This window comes from Saimiri boliviensis, chromosome 17 (genome assembly GCF_048565385.1).
Source record: "Saimiri boliviensis isolate mSaiBol1 chromosome 17, mSaiBol1.pri, whole genome shotgun sequence".
NCBI classification, from domain to species: domain Eukaryota; kingdom Metazoa; phylum Chordata; class Mammalia; order Primates; family Cebidae; genus Saimiri; species Saimiri boliviensis.
Genome location: NC_133465.1, coordinates 2,082,535 through 2,102,788, shown reverse-complemented (window position 1 = coordinate 2,102,788; position 20,254 = coordinate 2,082,535). Strand labels below are relative to the sequence as shown.

Sequence of the window (20,254 nt, the reverse complement as noted above, 5' to 3'; positions counted from 1 at the left end):
TTTAGGAGCAGTATCACTCTAAGCAAGCTCAAAAGTAGAATTGTCAATTAGTTTATTAGTTTACGATAATTAAAAATGTCATATGTACAGAAATTTATTAACTTACAATGAGAAATATAATTGTTGTATGTACAGAAATACTATCCTTTGCCCCCATGCCAGGCTATAACGCATGTTCTGAATCTGAAGGTAGTTCTATAGGGGAAGCCGATTCATTCATGCATCATTGTGTAACCCATGCACTCATAAAGGGGAAGAAAAAAGTCTTCTAAGGGGCAAAAACCTTAGTCTTTTTATGGACAAACTACATATACATAGTACATAAACATATTTATAGTTTACCTGTGATATTAGAACTTTCTCGGGGGGAGGTAAATGTCTGAAAAGGCTCTTTAGGGCAGGTAATAATGATCTTAAAAAGTTGAAAAACAGTTTAGCCGGGCGCGGTGGCTCAAGCCTGTAATCCCAGCACTTTGGGAGGCCGAGGCGGGTGGATCACAAGGTCGAGAGATCGAGACCAACCTGGTCAACATGGTGAAACCCCGTCTCTACTAAAAATACAAAAAATTAGCTGGGCATGGTGGCGCGTGCCTGTAATCCCAGCTACTCAGGAGGCTGAGGCAGGAGAATTGCCTGAACCCAGGAGGCGGAGGTTGCGGTGAGCCGAGATCGCGCCATTGCACTCCAGCCTGGGTGACAAGAGCGAAACTCTGTCTCAAAAAAAAAAAAAAAAAAAAAAAAAAGAAAAACAGTTTAATCCCTACAATTTTTATTTTTTATTGTTTTTGGTGAGATGAAGTTTTGCTGTGTCGCCCAGGTAAGAGTGCAATGTTGTGATCTTGGCTCAAAGCAACCTCCACCTCTGGTTCAAGCCCTTTTCCTGCCTCAGCCTCTGGAACAGCTGGGATTACAGGTGGGCTCGACCACACCCGGCTATTTTTTTTTATTTTTAGTAGAGACAGGGTTTCACCATGTTGGCCAGGCTGGTCCCAAACTCCTGACTTCAGGTGATCCACCTGCCTCGGACTCCCAAAAGTGCTGGGATTACAGGCATGAGCCACTGTGCCCAGCCTACAATAATAATAATAATAATTATTATTTTTTGAGACGGAGTTTCGCTCTTATTACCCAGGCTGGAGTGCAACGGCGCGATCTCGGCTCACCGCAACCTCCGCCTCCTGGGTTCAGGCAATTCTCCTGCCTCAGCCTCCTGAGTAGCTGGGATTACAGGCAGGTGCCACCATGCCCAGCTAATTTTTTGTATTTTTAGTAGAGACAGAGTTTCACCATGTTGACCAGGGTGGTCTCGATCTCTTGACCTCGTGATCCGCCCGCCTCAGCCTCCCAAAGTGCTGGGATTACAGGCTTGAGCCACCGCGCCCGGCTCAATAATTATTTTTTAAGAAATCAGAATGACCGGAGTTAGTTCTAAAATTTAAATATTAGATGGCATTAGTCTGATAAGTATCTTTACAATATAGTAGGCTGTAATGGGGCAATGATGCCTGAAACGCACTGGCCAAGGCTGTCTTCCTTGAATGGGCACTAAGCTCCAACTCTTCCACTACTGACTAACTTTTCCCTTTTTCAGGTTGATTCATTCTCCCTTTGGATATGCTATATATATTCTGTATTTCTCAGAGCCACTCTATCATCTAAAGTAACATTACATATCTCTGCTGTGATCCATTATCTTCTGAGATCGGATAAAGCAGTGGTTAAGGACTGTGGTAAAAGTCTGAATCTCTGCCATGCTGCCTACTTAACATTCTCTGAGTATCAGTTTCTGCATCAGTAAAATCGGAGTCATAACACCTCCCTTAAAGGGTTTCTTAGGGATTAAATGATAGAATATATACAGAAAGCCTTGAATAGTAGCTATTTTTAGCACCAAGGGAAACCCTGTTGTGTCATTTTGAACAGTGTGTGTGTGAACGCATGACTAAGTAGTAAAGGATTTCAGATAAACTGTTGTCTTTGGCATGATTATAGATTCTAGAAAATTAATAAAATGAGCAGGCAAACACTTTATGTGTTTGGCTGTGTAAAAATAACCAATTACAGCCGGGCGCGGTGGCTCAAGCCTGTAATCCCAGCACTTTGGGAGGCCGAGGCGGGTGGATCACAAGGTCGAGAGATCGAGACCAACCTGGTCAACAGGGTGAAACCCCGTCTCTACTAAAAATACAAAAAGTTAGCTGGGCATGGTGGTGCGTGCCTGTAATCCCAGCTACTCAGGAGGCTGAGGCAGGAGAATTGCCTGAACCCAGGAGGCGGAGGTTGCGGTGAGCCGAGATCGCGCCATTGCACTCCAGCCTGGGTAACAAGAGCGAAACTCTGTCTCAAAAAAAATAAATAAATAAATAAAATAACCAATTACAGTCATTTATGTACCAATTTAAAATGTTGGGCCTATTTATCATGCAACACCATAACAATTACATATATTAGGCCGGGCGCGGTGGCTCAAACCTGTAATCCCAGCACTTTGGGAGGCCGAGGCCGGTGGATCACAAGGTCAAGAGATCGAGACCATCCTGGTCAACATGGTGAAACCCCGTCTCTACTAAAAATACAAAAAAGTAGCTGGGCATGGTGGCATATGCCTGTAATCCAAGCTACTCAGGAGGCTGAGGCAGGAGAATTGCCTGAACCCAGGAGGCGGAGGTTGCGGTGAGCCGAGATCGCGCCATTGCACTCCAGCCTGGGTAACAAGAGCGAAACTCCATCTCAAAAAAACAAAACAAAACAAAACAAAACAATTACATATATTATTAAATATGCATCAGATTAACCTTGTTGTAAGTTTTGATTACAATAAAAGTACTCACTCTGTACTCTAAGGAAGAGTCTTATAGTTAATTGCTAATAATGCATAAGTTTGTTCACTATTTATAGTAATTAAATGAGACATAGCTCCTGAGTTCGTTCTCCATTTGAGGCAAGGCTGGATCCTCCACCCTATAATGCAACTATACATTTGTCCTGCGACCTGTGAGATAACACACATTTTCCTTAGTTTTCTATAGCGAGGAAAATCTGAAGAAACTGCCAGCAAAAAAAAGTTCTGTTTAATTGCCTGTTGTTCTTGAAACCTACATGTTTCCAGCAGATAGGAGTTTTTTATTTAAACAATAAAACATTCTAATGCTGAGCACTAACCTACCCTAAAACAACTTCTAAATAAGCCCCAGGATCATCCTGTGGAGCACTTCCAGAATTAAAATTATAATTATATTTATTTGACTCCTACTATGAACAAAGTATCTACATACATATATCATCACACTCACACTCTTTTTCTTTTTTTAAGACGCGGTTTCACCATGTTGGTCAGGCTGGTCTTGAACTCCTGACCTCAGGCGATCTGCCCGCTTTGGCCTCCGAAGTGCTTGGATTACAGGCCTGAGCCACAACGCCAGCCCTCACTCTTTTTCTTTTCTTTCTTTTTCTTTTTTTTTTTTAGACAGAGCAATCATGCCTGTTCAAGTCATTCTCATGCCTCAGCCTCCTGGGTAGCTGGGATTACAGGCGTGCACTAGCATACCCAGCTAATTTTTGCATTTTTAGTAGAGATGGGTTTTCACCATGTTGGTCAGGCTAGTCTCGAACTCCTGACCTCACGTGACCCACCCACCTTAGCTTCTCAAAGTGCTGGGATTACAGACATGAACTACTACACCCAGCCCAGCCTTCATCACATCCTTGTGAAACTCTTATGAATTAGACATTATTATTTTCATTTTACATAGGAGGAGAAAACAAACGCAGGAAGATAACAACTTGCCTACATTCTTTTTTTTTTTTTTTTTTTTTTAGACGGAGTTTCGCTCTTGTTGCCCAGCCTGGAGTGCAATGGTGTGATCTGGGCTCACAGCAACCTCTGCCTCCTGGTTTCAAGCAATTCTCCTGCCTCAGCCTCTCAAGTAGTTGGGATTACAAGCATGCACCACCAGGCCCAGCTAATTTTTTTGTATATATATATATATAAAAATATATATATATTTTTTTTTTTTGAGACGGAGTTTCGCTCTTGTTACCCAGGCTGGAGTGCAATGGCGCGATCTCGGCTCACCGCAACCTCCGCCTCCTGGGTTCAGGCAATTCTCCTGCCTCAGCCTCCTGAGTAGCTGGGATTACAGGCACGGGCCACCACGCCCAGCTAATTTTTTGTATTTTTAGTAGAGACGGGGTTTTACCATGTTGACCAGGATGGTCTCGATCTCTCGACCTCGTGATCCACCCGCCTCGGCCTCCCAAAGTGCTGGGATGACAGGCTTGAGCCACCGCGCCCGGCCTGATCCCAAGTCATGTATGTGTCAGTGCCTCGATTTCTTCACCTGGAAAACGGGGATACCAACAGGTGCCTACCTCCAAGGTGTCAGTGAGGCCGTACGCGTCACCTGCTTCGCGCGACGTCAGGCACGCGGTAGGCACCGGACGACCGGCAGCTATTAGAATCGGCAGCGGCGGCGGTAACAAGAGACGCGGGGACGTACCTAGACCTCAGGACCGACATCAGAGCAGACCACCGCATCCTCTCATCACTGCGCCCAGAGAGGGCTCGGTTCTTTCCAGAGAAGACGATCTCGACGTTCCAGAAGCATCGGATTGAAATGCCGGCTTCACGTGACCCTTAGACTCAGTCGGGTTCATCCGCGAGCAGCCCTGATGCAGGGCCCGGACCGGAGAGGCAACCACGGCTCGCCGTCCCTGGGCCCAGTTCCCTCCGCCTCAATTTCCCTTGCTGCAACAGGGGTGGGGGTGGGGACGTGATCCCCGAACCCAGGCAGTCCGGGCCGAGCCCGCCTCACTGCACTCCGCGGGGAACCAGACGGCTCCACGCGCGGGAAGCCTCCGGCCACGGGCCACGCGCCGCGGGGGCAGAGTGATGACTGGCGGGGCTCAGAAGTCCGGCAGGCGGCTCGGCGCCGTGCTCCCGGTCCTCAGGCACGGAGACGGCGGCGGGCGCGCGGCGGGGTCGGCAGAAGGCCGAGGGGGCGGTGACAGGGGCGCGGCACCCGGCGGGGGCGGCCGAGGGGCGGAGGCGGCGGGCGCGCGGCAAGCGGCGTGCTCGTGACTGCGCCGCCAGGGGGCGCGCACGCAAAACCCGGAGGCGCGCACGCAAAACCCGGAGGCGCGCACGCAAAGCCCGGAGGCGCGCGCGCGACCGGCGGCTCTTTGGCGCGGAACAGGGGAACGCGGCGAGGTGAGGCGCCAGGCTGCGCGGGGCGGGCGGGGGGCGGGGCGGGAGTCCCGCTGGCGGTACTAGGCGGAAGCGGGGGTCGCGAGGTGCGGCGTGGGAGGAGGCGCGGGCTGCGGGCCCTGGCGGCCGGCGGAGCGCGGCGGGCGGGCGGCGCCGGGCCACGCCGCGCTGTGGGGGAGGGCGGTGCGGGGCCGGGCCCGGCTCGTCCGGCCCGCCCGGAGTCGGAGCGGCGCCGCGGTTCCCCAGCCCCGCCGGTCCCAGCTCAGCCCTGGAGCGCGTTGCTGTATCCAGAACGGCCGCTGTGCCGACCCCCTGACCAGCGCTGGCCGCTGAATTTCCTAGCGGGCCCTCCGCAGTAGGTGTCTCAGCGCCCTGTTAGAGCCGAGGCGCAGGTGCAGTGACGGACCCGGGCGGGTCCCGCCGGTCAGAACCCGGGAAGGATTCGAACCTTGCCTCCACCGCTCCGGAGCCTGCGCGTCCCCTCCTCCGCGCGCGGACTCCTGCCCGGCACAGTGCTTCACATCCTTCCCCGGTGACGGATTCGAATGTGGCTACGCATAGTTTGGAGCTGGCGCCGGTGCTTCCATGGAGGCTGGTGTCAGAATGGGGTCTCTTGTGAAAGGAGGAAGAAAAAGATTTTGCGGACTGCAATATTGTGCTTTTTCGCCCCCCTTTTTTTTAAAACCTAGGCTGGAGTGCAGTGGCACCATCCAGGCTGCTCACTGCAGCCTCCGCCTCCCGGGCTCTAGTGATTCTCAGGCGTGGGCCACCACGCCCAAATAAGTTTTGTGTTTTCAGTAGAGACAGGGTTTCACTTTGTTGGCCAGGCTGGTCTCGAACTCCTGTCTCAGCCAACCAAAGTGCTGGGATTACACGGGGGAGCCACTGCGCCTGGCCCTACTTTTTGTTTGTTTGTTTGTTTGTTTTTTTTTTGAGAAGGAGTCCAGCCGAGGCGCTAGTGTAATGGCACCATCTCGGCTCATTGCAACCTCCGCCTCCCGGGTTCAAGCGATTCTCCTGCCTCAGCCTCAGGTCTCCTGAGTAGCTGGGATTACGGGCGCCCGCCACCACGCCCAGCTATCTTGTATTTTTAGCAGAGATGGGGTTTCACCCTGTTGGCCAGGCTGGTCTTGAACTCCTGACTTCAGGTGATCCGCCCACCTGGGCCTCCCAAAGTGATGGGATTACAGGCTTGAGCCACCACGCCTGGCCTCCCACTGTGCTTTTTTGAGTGTTGATCGGTCTGTAATAACTGCGCATCCTTTACTGGACGTCTGGGGTTTTTTTGTTTGGTTTGTTTTGTTTTTTTGAGACTGAATTTCACTCTTGTTGCCTAGGCTGGAGTGCAATGGTGCCTTCTCGGCTTACCGCAACCTCCGCCTCCCGGGGTAAAGTGATTCTCCTGCCTCAGCCTCCTGAGTAGCTGGGATTACAGGCATGCACCGCCACACCTGGCTCAATTTGTGTTTTTAGTAGAGACAGGGTTTAATCCATGTTGGTCAAGCTGGTCTCGAACTGCTGCCCTCAGGTGATCGCCCACCTCAGCCTTCCAAAGTGTTGGGATTACAGGCGTGAGCCACTGCATCTGGCCTGGGCAGCCAGGTACCCATGGCCTGGTAACCACGGATACCTACCAAATGGAAAAACTTCAGTAAAGGTTGGCTGTTACTTGATTGCTGCGTTCCTAGTACACCCTTGCTAGAGTAATTTGTCTTCAGAGCTCAACTTTTCCTGAGATGATAGCAAAGGGAGACCTACCCCACCTCAAAACGGAAAAGTTCTTCGACAGTAGTGTTAGCGGAATGTTGCCTACACTTAGTGATGAATTAATCTCCAAGCTAAAAATTACCAGGGTGAAAAAAATCGCTTGGGAAAAACTAAAGATGAAATAACCTTTTGTAGAACTAACATTTATTGTCCACTGCTATGTGTTTATTGTATTCCTCCTGTATTCTTGGCATTTTAAAAGCATACAAATATGTGTCCAATATATTCTCTGCTTTCACTTATTTACATTTTTGAGACCGGGTCTTGCACTGTCGCCCAGGCTGGAGTGCAATGGTGCGATCTCGGCTCACCGCGGCAACCGCCATCTCTTTGGTTCAAGCAACTCTCATGCTTTAGCTTCCTGAGTAGCTGGGATTACAGGCGCCCACCACCATGCCTGGCTAATTTTTTTGTATTTTTGGTGGAGATGGGAGTCTCACTGTGTTGTCCAGGCTGGTCTGAAACTCCTCACCTTAGGAGGCTCATACCTGCCTCAGCCTCCCAAAGTGCTAGAGTTGTAGGTGTGAGCCACCACACCCAGCCTGCTGTCACTTAATTTAGAAGTGGGGGAAAATAAACATTCAGAAGTAATCCTCACAGAGTAGAATGTGAAAAATGCCAGATAAAAAGCTGTGAGTGGGTCAGGCATGGTGGCTAACACCTATAATCCAAGCACTTTGGGAGGCTTAGGTGGGCAGATTACCTGAGGTCAGGAGTTTGAGACCAGCGTGGCCAATATGGTGAAATCCTGTCTCTACTACTAAAAATACAAAAATTAGCCAGGCGTGACAGCAGGTTCCTGTAATCCTAGCTACTGGTGGGGGAGGGGGGCGGTTGAGGCAGGAGAATCGCTTGAACATGGAGGCAGAAGTCGCAGTGACCCGAGATCGTGCTATTGCACTGCAGCCTGGGCAACAAGAGCGAGACTTCATCTCAAAAAAAAAAAAAAAAAAAAAAAGCTGTGAGTGTACAGAAGAAAGGTTATTTCTTGACTTAGTGTAAGATATTATTTCCACCTGTAATCCCAGCACTTTCAGAGGCCAAGGCGGGAAGATCACTGAGGTCAGGAGTTTAAGACCAGCCTGGCTCTATTAAAAATACAAAAATTAGGCCGGGCGCGGTGGCTCAAGCCTGTAATTCCAGCACTTTGGGAGGCCGAGGCGGGTGGATCACGAGGTCAAGAGATCGAGACCATCCTGGTCAACATGGTGAAACCCCGTCTCTACTAAAAATACAAAAAATTAGCTGGGCATGGTGGCGTGTGCCTGTAATCCCAGCTACTCAGGAGGCTGAGGCAGGAGAATTGCCTGAACCCAGGAGGCGGAGGTTGCGGTGAGCCGAGATCGCGTCATTGCACTCCAGCCTGGGCAACAAGAGCGAAACTCCGTCTCAAAAAAAAAAAAAAAAAAATACAAAAATTAGTTAGGTGTGGTGGCATGTGCCTGTAATCCCAGCTGCTTGGGAGGCTGAGGCAGGAAAATCGCTTGAACCTGGGATGTGAAGGTTGCAGTGAGCTGAGATAGCCCCACGCAATCCAGCCTGGCAACAGAGCAAGACTCTTGCCTCAAAAACAAAACAAAACAAAACAAAACCTTTGGGCCAGGAATGGAATGGTAGCTTACACCTGCAATCCAAGCACTGCAGCACTTTGGGAGGTGGGGTAGGTTGATCACTTGAGGCCAGGAGTTTGAGACCAGCCTGGCCAACATAGTGAAACCGGTCTCCTAAAGATACAAAAAAATTAGCCAGATGTGGTGGTGACACATGCTTGTAATCCCAGCTGCTCAGGAGGCTGGGGGACAAGACATGAGAATAAAAAATGAGAACCAAATGGAGAATGAGAATCCCTTGAACCCGGGAGGCAGAGATTACAGTGAATACTCCAGCCTGGGCGACAGGGCCAGGCTGTGTCTCCAAAAAAAAAGACTACATTCCAGGCTCTGACCTCCAAGATGGAGTGTAGTGGTGGCTCACTGTACCCTTGACCTCCCAGGCCCATGCAGTCCACCTCAGCCTTCTGAGTAGCTGGGACAATAGGGATGGGCCACTGTGCCTGGCTAACTTTTTTTTGTTGTTTTTTAAGAGATGGGGTCTCCCCATGTTGCCCAGGCTGGTCTCGAACTTCTGGGCCCAAGTGGTCCTCCCACTTCAGCCTCCCAGAGTGCTGGGATTACAGGCATGAGCCACTGTGCCTGGCCCTGTTATGTACTTGTTGAAAGAGTGAGGAACAAAGGTATATTGTAATAGATAGGATTTTTTGGTTTCCAATTACAGAAACTTATTCAGATTTAATATTAAAGTTGAGTTTATTAAAGATAGAGAAATGAGAGAAGAGCTAAACAGTTGGGCCACCTGGGCTAGGGATCTCAATTGCCAGAGCTCATGGACTGAATTTTTTTTTTTTTTTTTTTTTTTTTGAGATGGAGTTTCACTCTTGTTACCCAGGCTGGAGTGCAATGGCGCGTTCTGGGCTCACCGCAACCTCCGCCTCCTGGGCTCACGCCTCAGCCTCCTGAGTAGCTGGGATTACAGGCACGCTCCACCATGCCCAGCTAATTTTTTTGTATTTTTAGTAGAGACGGGGTTTCACCATGTTGACCAGGATGGTCTCGATCTCTTGACCTCGTGATCCACCCACCTCGGCCTCCCAAAGTGCTGGGATTACAGGCTTAAGCCACCGCGCCCGGCCACATGGACTGAATTCTTTGAATTCTGGTGAATGACTGAGCTCCAACTGCCTTCTGTCATTTGATGTCTTACTCAAGATCCAGATTTCTGGAAGAATAGACCTGGTTGCTTTAGTTTTTGTTAGGGAAGGGAACTAAGGTATTGTGATTGGCAGCCTCACCAGTACCACATGAAATATGGGAGGGTCAGTTTCCCAAAGGAAAGAGGGTGGCTAAGGAGAGAAGTGATGCTGAGCAGAGACAGCTGACAGTTGTTCATTAGAAATAGGTAGCATTTGCCCCTCCCACCTTCCCTGCCCTGCAGACCCAGATCCTTTCTCATAAAAAAGAAAAAGAAGGGCCGGGCGCGGTGGCTCAAGCCTGTAATCCCAGCACTTTGGGAGGCCAAGGCGGGTGGATCACGAGGTCAAGAGATCGAGACCATCCTGGTCAACATGGTGAAACCCCGTCTCTACTAAAAATACAAAAAAATTAGCTGGGCATGGTGGCGCGTGCCTATAATCCCAGCTACTCAGGAGGCTGAGGCAGGAGAATTGCCTGAACCCAGGAGGCGGAGGTTGCGGTGAGCTGAGATCGCGCCATTGCATTCCAGCCTGAGTAACAAGAGCGAAACTCCGTCTCAAAAAAAAAAAAAAAGAAAAAGAAATAGGCCGGGCGTGGTGGCTCAGGCCTGTAGTTCCAGCACTTTGGGGCCAAGATGGGTAGATCATGAGATGAACATCCTGGCCGACATGCTGAAACCCTGTCTCTACTAAAAATGTAAAAATTAGCTGGCCCTGGTGGTACGAGCCTGTGGTCCCAGCCACTTCGGAGACTGAGGCAGGAGAATTGCTTGAACCTGGGAGGTGGAGGTTGCAGTGAGCCGAGATCATGCCACTGTACTGCACTCCAGTCTGGCAATAGAGCAAGACTTCATCTCAAAAAAAAAAAAAAAAAATGTAGCATTTATAGAGGACCAGGTACCGTGCTACGTTAATTATATGGATTGTGATATCTGAGGATGACATTTAATAATTTCTCACAACTCTGGAAGGTAGACACTGTTATACCTACTTTACAGAGGAAGAAACAGGTTTTTAGAGGTAAAATAATTTTTCAGCATTACATAGCTAAGATGTGGCAGGACTAAGTATGTTGCATATCTTCTCTTTATCTGGTCCCTTTTAGTGATTTTCTGATCCATGTGCCACTTTTGTTTGTTCATAGGGAATCATCAAGTTTTGGTGTATGTGTTGGCTGGTTCTGAAGTCTTGAAGCTCTGCACTGAGGAAGACCAAAGCAGCACTTGTTGCCAGTTAGGGAATGGACCGTTTGGGTTCCTTTAGGAGTAAGTACGGTGGGAACAAGTCTCAGGTGATTTCTTTCTCTCTTTTTTGAGACAGTCTCTGTTGCTCAGGCTGGAATGCAATGGTGGGATCTCGGCTCACTGCAGCCTCTGCCTCCCAGGTTCAAACGATTCTACTTCCTCAGCCTTCTGAGTAGCAGGGACTATAGGTGCATACCACCACACCTGGCTAATTTTTTTTTTTTTTCCTGTATTTTTAGTAGAGATGGGGTTTCACCATGTTGGCCAGGCTGGTCTTGAACTCCCAGCCTCAGGTGATCTGCCCGCCTCTGCCTCCCAAAGTGCTTGTATTACAGGCATGAGCCACTATACCCGGCCTTCAGGTGATTATTAATAGCAAATTGGAGTAGAAGTTGGTCAAGAAAGAAAAATAAACAAGTTAGGCAGTAAAGCCCTGTGACTCTGATTCTAAGGGAATTATAAGTATCAAATTAAAATGAACTAATACGTATTGATTACCCATTGAACACATGACACAAACATATGATTCTGGGTCTTAGAAGAAAATGAAGCTGAGATGGATCAGGCATTGTCTGATTAACCTGTAGTTAGACCTACAAAAGCTATGGGATTTCTGTTTAGACCAATAACATGTTTCAGGTACCTTGATCCCAGAAATGCGTCAGTGGTAAGATAAAGGAAATACCACCCGCCTCTCCTTTGATGTGGAACTTACTTCTTTTTTTTTGAGATGGAGTTTTGCTCTTGTTACCCAGGCTGGAGTGCAATGGCGCGATCTCGGCTCAACACAACCTCCGCCTCCTGGGTTCAGGCAATTCTCCTGCCTCAGCCTCCTGAGTAGCTGGGATTACAGGCATGCACCACCATGCCCAGCTAATTTTTTGTATTTTTAGTAGAGACGGGGTTTCACCATGTTGACCAGGTTGGTCTCGATCTCTCGACCTTGTGATCCACCCGCCTCGACCTCCCAAAGTGCTGGGATTACAGGCTTGAGCCACCGCGCCCGGCCGGAACTTAATTCTAAGAGTAAAGCATTATAGAATAATGGAGAAAATTATGGAGTATGTGTGAAGTAAATTCGAGTAGCCGTAACTATGGATACAAAAATTATACTGCTCTTTTTCTCCGATTCTGAATATATGAGATTTGACAGAAAGAGAAATTCAATTGTTAGATGTTTAGTAGTATCCCAATGAGAAGAATCAGAAAAGTACTTTTGGGGTGTTGTTTTGTCTTTAACAATTTCTTAAAGGAGCTCTAATTTACTCTTTCATAATGCTCCTAATAGAAATTTAGGAGAGAATGGAGTCCTCAGACACTAGATGTTTTACGCATGGAGAAATCTAAGTGGACTGGACCAATGCTGGGAGTATAAAATGAGACTATTCCCCTCAACTCCTTTTTGGAAATAATTTCAAACTTAAAGAAGTTGCAAGAATAAGAATACAAAGAATACCCCCGTGCCTTTTGTAGCCTTTTACTCCATCTACTTTGCCATTTGCATGCACTTACTCTCTGTGCGTGTATGTGTGTATATATATATATTTTTTAAATTTTTTTAATTTAAAATTTTTAATCTTTCTTTGTAAAAAAAATTATATATATATATATATATATATATATATATATTTCTTTAATAGAGATGGGGTTTCACCACATTGGTCAGACTGGTCTCAAACTCCTGACCTCAGGTGATCCACCTGCCTCAGCCTCCCAAAGTGCTGGGATTATGGGTGTGAGCCACCATGCCCGGCCTTTTTTTTTTTTTTTTTTTTTCAATAGGTGGGGTCTCACTCTATCACCCAGCCTGGAGTACAGTGGCACAGTCATAGCCCACTGCAGCTATATTTCACGAATGCCTGGGCTCAAGTGATGTCCCCACCTTGGCCTCTCAGTGTGTTGGGATTGTAGGCATAAGCCACCATGCCTAGCCCAGTCTTTACTATTACGGTTGCAAAAAGATGATAATTTTTTTTTTTTCCTCCAAAATCTAGTGCTCTCTCCACATTTACTAGTTAGCATTTTTAGCTTTTATTTTAGGATCAGGGTACATGTGCAGGGTTGTTATATAGGGAAACTGCTTGTCCCAGGGGTTTTGTGTACAAATTATTTCATCACTGGGATAATAAGCATAGCACTTGAGAGGTGGTTTTCGGTTCCTCTTCCTCCTCCCCTGTCACCCTCAAGTAGGCCCTGCTGTCTGTTCCCCTCTTGTTATCCATGTATTCTTGTTTTTTGTTAAGCTCCTACTTGTAAGTGATAACGGGGTATTTTGTTTTCTTTTCCTGCGTTCGTTTGCTTAGGATAATGACCTCCAGCTCCATCATGTTGCTGCAAAGGACATGATCTCATTCCCTTTTTTTTTTTTTTTTTTTTTTTTGAGACGGAGTTTCGCTCTTGTTACCCAGGCTGGAGTGCAATGGCGCGATCTCGGCTCACCGCAACCTCCGCCTCCTGGGTTCAAGCAATTCTCCAGCCTCAGCCTCCTGAGTAGCTGGGATTACAGGCACGTGCCACCATGCCCAGCTAATTTTTTGCACTTTTAGTAGAGACGGGGTTTCACCATGTTGACCAGGATGGTCTCGATCTCTCGACCTCGTGATCCACCCGCCTCGGCCTCCCAAAGTGCTGGGATTACAGGCTTGAGCCACCGCGCCTGGCCTCCCTTTTTTTTTTAAATAAAGATGGGGTTTCACCATGTTGGCCAGGCTGGTTTTGAATTCCTGACCTCAGGTGATCCACCCACCTCAGCTTCCCAAAGTGCTAGGATTACAGGCGTGAGCCACCACGCCTGGCTGATCTCATTCCTCTTTTATGGCTGCATAGTATTCCATATATGTACCACATTTTCTTGATCTGTTCACTGTTTGTTTTTTTTTGAGATGGTGTCTTGTCGTTGCCCAAGCTGGCGTGCAGTGGCACTATCTCAGCACACAGCATCCTCTACCTCCTGGGTTCAAGCAGTTCTCCTGCCTCAGCCTCCCTAGTAGCTGGGATTACAGGTGCTCACCACCATGCCTGGCTAATTTTTTTGGTACTTTTGGTAGAGATGGGGTTTCCCCATGCCAGGCTGGTCTCAAACTCCTGACCTCGTGATCCACGTGCCTCGGCCTCCCAAAATGCTGGGATGACAGGCATGAGCCACTGCGCCCAACCTGTCTTTTCACTTTTTTACTTATTTATTTATTAGTATGGAGACAGGAATTCCTATTTTTTCAATGATTTGTGATTTATTAGCATACTTAATAGCTAGGTTCTTGTTTATTCCACATTTGGCCACTGGGAGTCCCTTCAAATGGGCTCCTACATCCTTTTAACATACCCTCATTTTTATTTTTTTTTCTTTTTAGCATCTCCATCCTTTCTGGCATAACTATGCATCCTATATCTCCCCTGCCCTGGAATTTATACCTGAGGAGTCCTGGTACTTTTACAAGGGAGTAACATTAGAGACCAAGATCTTTTCATCTGCTAGAATATTTTTGCGTCTTGGCCCTTTTGGCTGACAGAACTAAGAAGTATATACATGTTATGTGCTATATACATATATGCCAGTATATGTACACTCATACACATATGTATACACATAATACTTCTTTTTAGGAAATCATGAGTTCACATTGATACCTCTAATTCATCATCATAGGCTTTTTTCTTGTCTCTCTTAATTCCTTATTCATATGTCTCAGTGAGAAACCTGGCTCTCAGCATCAACACAATTAATTCTAGAATCCCCTGCCGTCAACCCCTTGTACTTACCCAACTTCATTGTTTTGTCCTTTAATTCCTTTTGCAAGGATCAGAGGACTTTTTTTTTTTTATTTAATATTCTTTAGCAAATATATTCCATCATACAGAGGACTTTTTTTTTTTACCCTAATTTCTTTTTTCTTCTTTTTTTTTTTTTGTCGCCCAGGCTGGAGTGCAACCACAGCTCACCACAACTTCTGCCTCAGCCTCCAAAGTAGCTGGGATTACAGACATATGCACCACCACGCCCAGCTAATTTTGTGTTTTTAGTAGAGACGGGGTTTCTCTATGTTGGTCAGGCTGGTCTTGAACTCCTGATCTCAGGTAATACACCTGCCTCGGCCTCCCAAAGTGCTGGGATTACAGGCGTGAGCTACCATGCCCAGCCTCTAATTTCTTAAGAAAGATAATGTACTATATATATACATAAATATATATATATATATATATATATATATATATATATATATACACACACACACATATATGTTCCTTTTTGCACTTTTAAAAAAAATTCTTCAATCAGCACCCGGATTGTACTTTTTCCCCCCCACTTAATAGTATCTCCTGGAAATACTGTATTAGTTGATAGAGGTTGTCCTCATTCTGTTTTTTATAATTGCATAATACTTCATTGTGTGGACATAGTGTTATTCAAATAATTGCTTATACTTGGACATCTAAGTGCTATTTTGCAATTATATCTAATATTTTAATATATAACCTTGAACATGTGTATTTTTGTATTAGTGCCAATGTATATTCGTGGTAAAAAAAATTCCTAGAAGTGGGCCAGGTGCGGTGGCTCACGCCTGTAATCCCAGCACTTTGGGAGGCCGAGGGGGGTGGATCACGAGGTCGAGAGATCGAGACCATCCTGGTCAACATGGTGAAACCCCGTCTCTACTAAAAATACAAAACATTAGCTGGGCATAGTGGCGCGTGCCTGTAATCCCAGCTACTTAGGAGGCTGAGGCAGGAGAATTGCCTGAACCCAGGAGGCGGAGGTTGCAGTGAGCCGAGATCGCGCCATTGCACTCCAGCCTGGGTAACAAGAGTGAAACTCCGTCTCAAAAAAAAAAAAAAAAATTCCTAGAAGTGAGATTGGTGGTTCAAAAGATAATCGCCCTCTATATGAGTTGTACTATTTTGTATTCCCACCAGTGATATATAAGAGTATCTTTTTTGGCTGGGTGTGGTGGCTCATGTCTGTAATCCCAGCACTTGGGAGGCCGAGGCAGGTTTATCACGAGGTCAGGAGTTCGAGTCCAGCCTGACTAACATGGTGAAACCCCATCTCTACTAAAAATACAAAAATTATCCGGGTGTGGTGCAGGAGAATTGCTTGCACCCGGGAGGTGGAGGTTGCGATGAGATTGCCCCATGGCACTTCAGCCTGGACGACAGAGTGAGACTCTGTCTCAAAAAAAAAAAAAAAAAAGAGTGCCTATTCTCCCACAGCCTGACTAATAAAGTATGTTGTCAGGTGTTGAAACTTTTGCCAATCTGATGGGTGAGAAATTATGTCAGGGTGGTTTTAATTTTTATCTCTTTTTTTTTTTTTTTTTTTTGAGATGGAGTTTCGCTCTTGTTACCCAGGCTGGAGTGCAATGGCATGATCTTGGCTCACCGCAACCTCCGCCTCCTGGGTTCAGGCAATTCTTCTGCCTCAGCCTCCCGAGTAGCTGGGATTACAGGCACGTGCCACCATGCCCAGCTAATTTTTTGTATTTTTAGTAGAGATGGGGTTTCACCATGTTGACCAGGATGGTTTCGATCTCTTGACCTCGTGATCCACCCGCCTCGGCCTCCCAAAGTGCTGGGATTACAGGCTTGAGCCACCGCGCCCGGCTAATTTTTATCTCTCTCATGAGTGAAGCTGAACATTTTTTCATATGTGTAAGGCCATTTTTATGTCTCTTTTTTTCCCAAATTATCTTTGTGTCTTTTGTAGTAGGATTTTTGGTCTTTTATTCTCCCTCTCAATTTTTAGAAGTTCTTTGTATACTAGGGATTTCAGCACTTTATTTCTGATATGTTTACAAATATTTTCTTACATTTGCTTTTTTCCTTTGCTTATGGTGTTTTTGCCAAAAAAGTTTTTTGTTTTGTTTTTATTAATGTAGTAAAGTTTATTAACCTTTTATTGCCCCTGGATCTTAAATGGTTAAAAAAGCCTCGCTCGCCCGGCTCAGTGGCTCACGCATGTAATCCCAGCGCTTTGGGAGGCTGAGGCAGGCGGATCACCTGAGGTCTGGAGTTTGAGACCAGCCTAACCAACATGAAGAAACCCCATCTCTACTAACGATACAAAATTAGCTGGGCATGGTGGCACATGCCTGTAATCCCAGCTACTCAGGAGGCTGAGGCAGGAGAATTGCTTTTCCCTGGGAGGTGGAGATTGCGGTGAGCTGAGATTGAGCCATGGCACTCCAGCCTGGGCAACAAGAGGGAAACTCCATCTCAAAAAAAAAAAATTCTTGCCGGGCGCGGTGGCTCAAGCCTGTAATCCCAGCACTTTGGGAGGCCGAGGCGGGTGGATCACGAGGTCGAGAGATCGAGACCATACTGGTCAACATGGTGAAACCCCGTCTCTACTAAAAGTGCAAAAAATTAGCTGGGCATGGTGGCACGTGCCTGTAATCCCAGCTACTCAGGAGGCTGAGGCAGGAGAATTGCCTGAACCCAGGAGGCGGAGGTTGTGGTGAGCCGAGATCGCGCCATTGCACTCCAGCCTAGGTAACAAAGGCGAAACTCCGTCTCAAAAAAAAAAAAAAAAAATTCTTACTCGGCCCGGCTCAGTGGCTCACACCTGTAGTCCCAGGACTTTGGGAGGCCAAGGTGGGCGGATCCCGAGGTCGAGAGATGGAGACCATCCTGGCCAACATGGTGAAACCCTGTCTCTACTAAAAATACAAAAATTAGCTCGGCTTGGTGGTGAGTGCCTATAGTCCCAGCTACTCAGGAGGCTGAGGCAGGAAAGTCGCTTTAACCAGGGATGCGTAGGTTGCAGTAAGCCCAGATAGCCCCACTGCACTCCAGCCTGGCAACAGAGCCAGACTCTGTCTCAAAAAAAAAAAAAAAAAAAGCCTCTTTCTTGTTTCCTGTCATCTCAGTAAAAAAGTAGATAAAAAGCCTTTCTCTTAGGTTAAAAAAAAAATTCAAATAACTTTTTGAAGGACAGTTGGGCTCTGTGTACCAAAAACCTAAAAATCTTCAATAACTGTACCCTCAACAATTCTGGTTCTAGGAAAATACTATCCTGAGAACAGATGCAAAATGTACATGCAGGAGACCAGGCACAGTGGCTCATTCCTGTAATCCCAGCACTCAGGCAGGCTGAGGTGGATGGATCACTTGAGCTCAGGGGTTTGAGACCAGCTTAGGCAACATGGCAAAGCTCTGTCTCTACCAAAAATACAAAAAATTAGGCCAGGTGTGATGGCTCACCACTATAATCCCAGCATTTTGGGAGGCTGAGGCAGATGGATCAGCTGAGGTCAGGAGTTGGAGACCAGCCTGGCCAACATGGTGAAACCCCATATCTACTAAAAATAAAAAAATTAGCCGGGCATGGTGTTGGGCCACCAGTAATCCCAGCTACTCAGGAGGCTAAGGCAGGAGAATCACTTGGGAGGTGGAGGTTGCAGTGAGTCAAGATTGCACCACTGCACTCCAGTTTAGGTCTCAGAGCAAGACTCTGTCTCAAAAAAAAAAAACAAACAGCTGGGCATAGTGACATGCACCTGTAGTTCCAGCTACTAGGGAGGCTGAGGTGGGAGGATCACTGAGCATACAAGACAGAGGTTGCAGTCAGCCAAGTTTACTATTTGGAAATAAAATACATAGACAATTTAAATATATCTATATACATGATTTCTTTTTTTTTTCTCCTTGAGACAGTCTTGCTCTGTCGCTCAGGCTAGAGTGCAGTGGCATGATCTCAGCTCACTGCAACCTCTGCCTTTCTAGTTCAAGTCTCACATCACAACCTCCTGAGTAGCTAGGACTATAGGTGTGTGTCACCAGGCATGGACAATTTTTGTCTTTTTTTTTTTTTTTTTTTTTTTTTTTTTTTTTTTTTGAGACGGAGTTTCGCTCTTGTTACCCAGGCTGGAGTGCAATGGCGCGATCTTGGCTCACCGCAACCTCCGCCTCCTGGGTTCAGGCAATTCTCCTGCCTCAGCCTCCTGAGTAGCTGGGATTACAGGCACACGCCACCATGCCCAGCTAATTTTTTTGTATTTTTAGTAGAGACGGGGTTTCACCGTGTTGACCAGGATGGTCTCGATCTCTTGACCTCGTGATCCACCCGCCTCGGCCTCCCAAAGTGCTGGGATTACAGGCTTGAGCCACCGCGCCCGGCAATTTTTGTCTATTTAATAGATATGGGATTTTTCCATGTTGGCCAGGCTGATCTCACTCTTGGCCTCAAGTAGTCTACCTGCCTTGGTCTTCCAAAGTGCTGGGATTACAGGCATGAGTGACCATGCCTGGCATACATGATTTCAAAAAATAAAAATAATAATGCCCTAACTATAATAAAAGAGAGAAAAATTATTTATAGTAAAATAATGCAATTCATAATAAAGCAATATGTATCTCAATATGTTTAGATATGATTATGATAGAAGATGTGACTTAAGTAGTAGATACTTAAACCCATATGTTGAATCACTGTGCATAACAAATGCAGAATGAGTCAAGTGTGTCGTGTTGGTGACTAAGAAACATCATAAGCTAGAATAACTAAAATTTCTGAACAAAACAAAATACATTCTCCTCTAGAGTTAGATACAGTTGCCTTTCTGGAAATTACAGTGCATATTAAAACTGTCAAAAGTACTTTGTATTATATATAATATGGAATTAGGTTCTAGGTCATAGGACGTTTTTAATTAACTTGAATGTCTAGTGGGACATACGAAGGTTGTGCAGGACACACAAAGTCAGTTTTTTGTTAGAATGTATTGAGCACTGGAGGATATTGAGAATCCCTGGTTTAGGGGCCTGCAGAATGCCAGTGGTGCTCTCTAGTCATTGTGGCAACAAAAGGGTACTTCCTTAGATTTCTGGATGTCTCTCTAGGGGGGAATTGAGTATGATTAGGTTATATAATATAATTGATACAATGGAATGTTGTTATCCATTAGAAAGAACAAGGAAGGTCAGTGTGTCTTGTCATGAAAAGATGTCTACAATATATTGTCAAGTGCAAAAGCAGTCTACAAACATCATGTATGATATTCCACTTCATTTTTCATTTTTCTTTTTTTTGAGATGGAGTTTCACTCTTGTCACCCAGGCTAAAGTGCAGTGGCATGATCTTTCCTCACTGCAACCTCTGCCTCCTGGCTACTTTTTATTATTTTTGGTAGAGACAGGGTCTTACCGTGTTGTCCAGCATGGTCTTGAACTCCTAAGCTCAAGCTATCCTCCTGCCTCTGCCTCCCAAAGTGTTGGGATTACAGGGGCGACCCACCGAGCCCAGCCTCCACTTAATGTTGAATATATGTACTATATTATGTAGGAGAAAGA

At 46.5% G+C, this 20,254-nt stretch overlaps 2 protein-coding genes across 17 annotated transcripts in view; one reads left to right on the top strand and one right to left on the bottom strand.

Annotated features, from left to right (window-relative positions):
• The window catches only part of ACACA (acetyl-CoA carboxylase alpha), a 328,649-nt gene extending 323,597 nt beyond the window's left edge, over positions 1 to 5,052 (bottom strand). For 4 of the 13 annotated variants that reach the window (XM_074388039.1, XM_074388040.1, XM_074388041.1 and 1 more), the window contains exon 1: positions 4,500 to 5,000. In XM_074388039.1, coding sequence (XP_074244140.1) covers positions 4,500 to 4,537 — 38 coding nt within the window. In that variant the 5' untranslated portion in view covers positions 4,538 to 5,000. The other 9 variants (XM_074388044.1, XM_074388048.1, XM_074388043.1 and 6 more) reach the window with 4 other exon arrangements.
• A 91-nt stretch (positions 5,053 to 5,143) lies between these two features.
• Positions 5,144 to 20,254, top strand: part of TADA2A (transcriptional adaptor 2A) — an 81,015-nt gene continuing 65,904 nt past the window's right edge. Inside the window, exons 1-2 of one of the 4 annotated variants that reach the window (XM_039476805.2) lie at positions 5,144 to 5,209; positions 10,867 to 10,987. In XM_039476805.2, the coding sequence (XP_039332739.1) occupies positions 10,963 to 10,987 (25 nt within the window). In that variant the 5' untranslated portion in view covers positions 5,144 to 5,209; positions 10,867 to 10,962. Of the gene's footprint in view, positions 5,210 to 5,423; positions 6,864 to 10,866; positions 10,988 to 20,254 lie in introns of those variants that run through there. The other 3 variants (XM_074388057.1, XM_074388056.1, XM_074388058.1) reach the window with 3 other exon arrangements.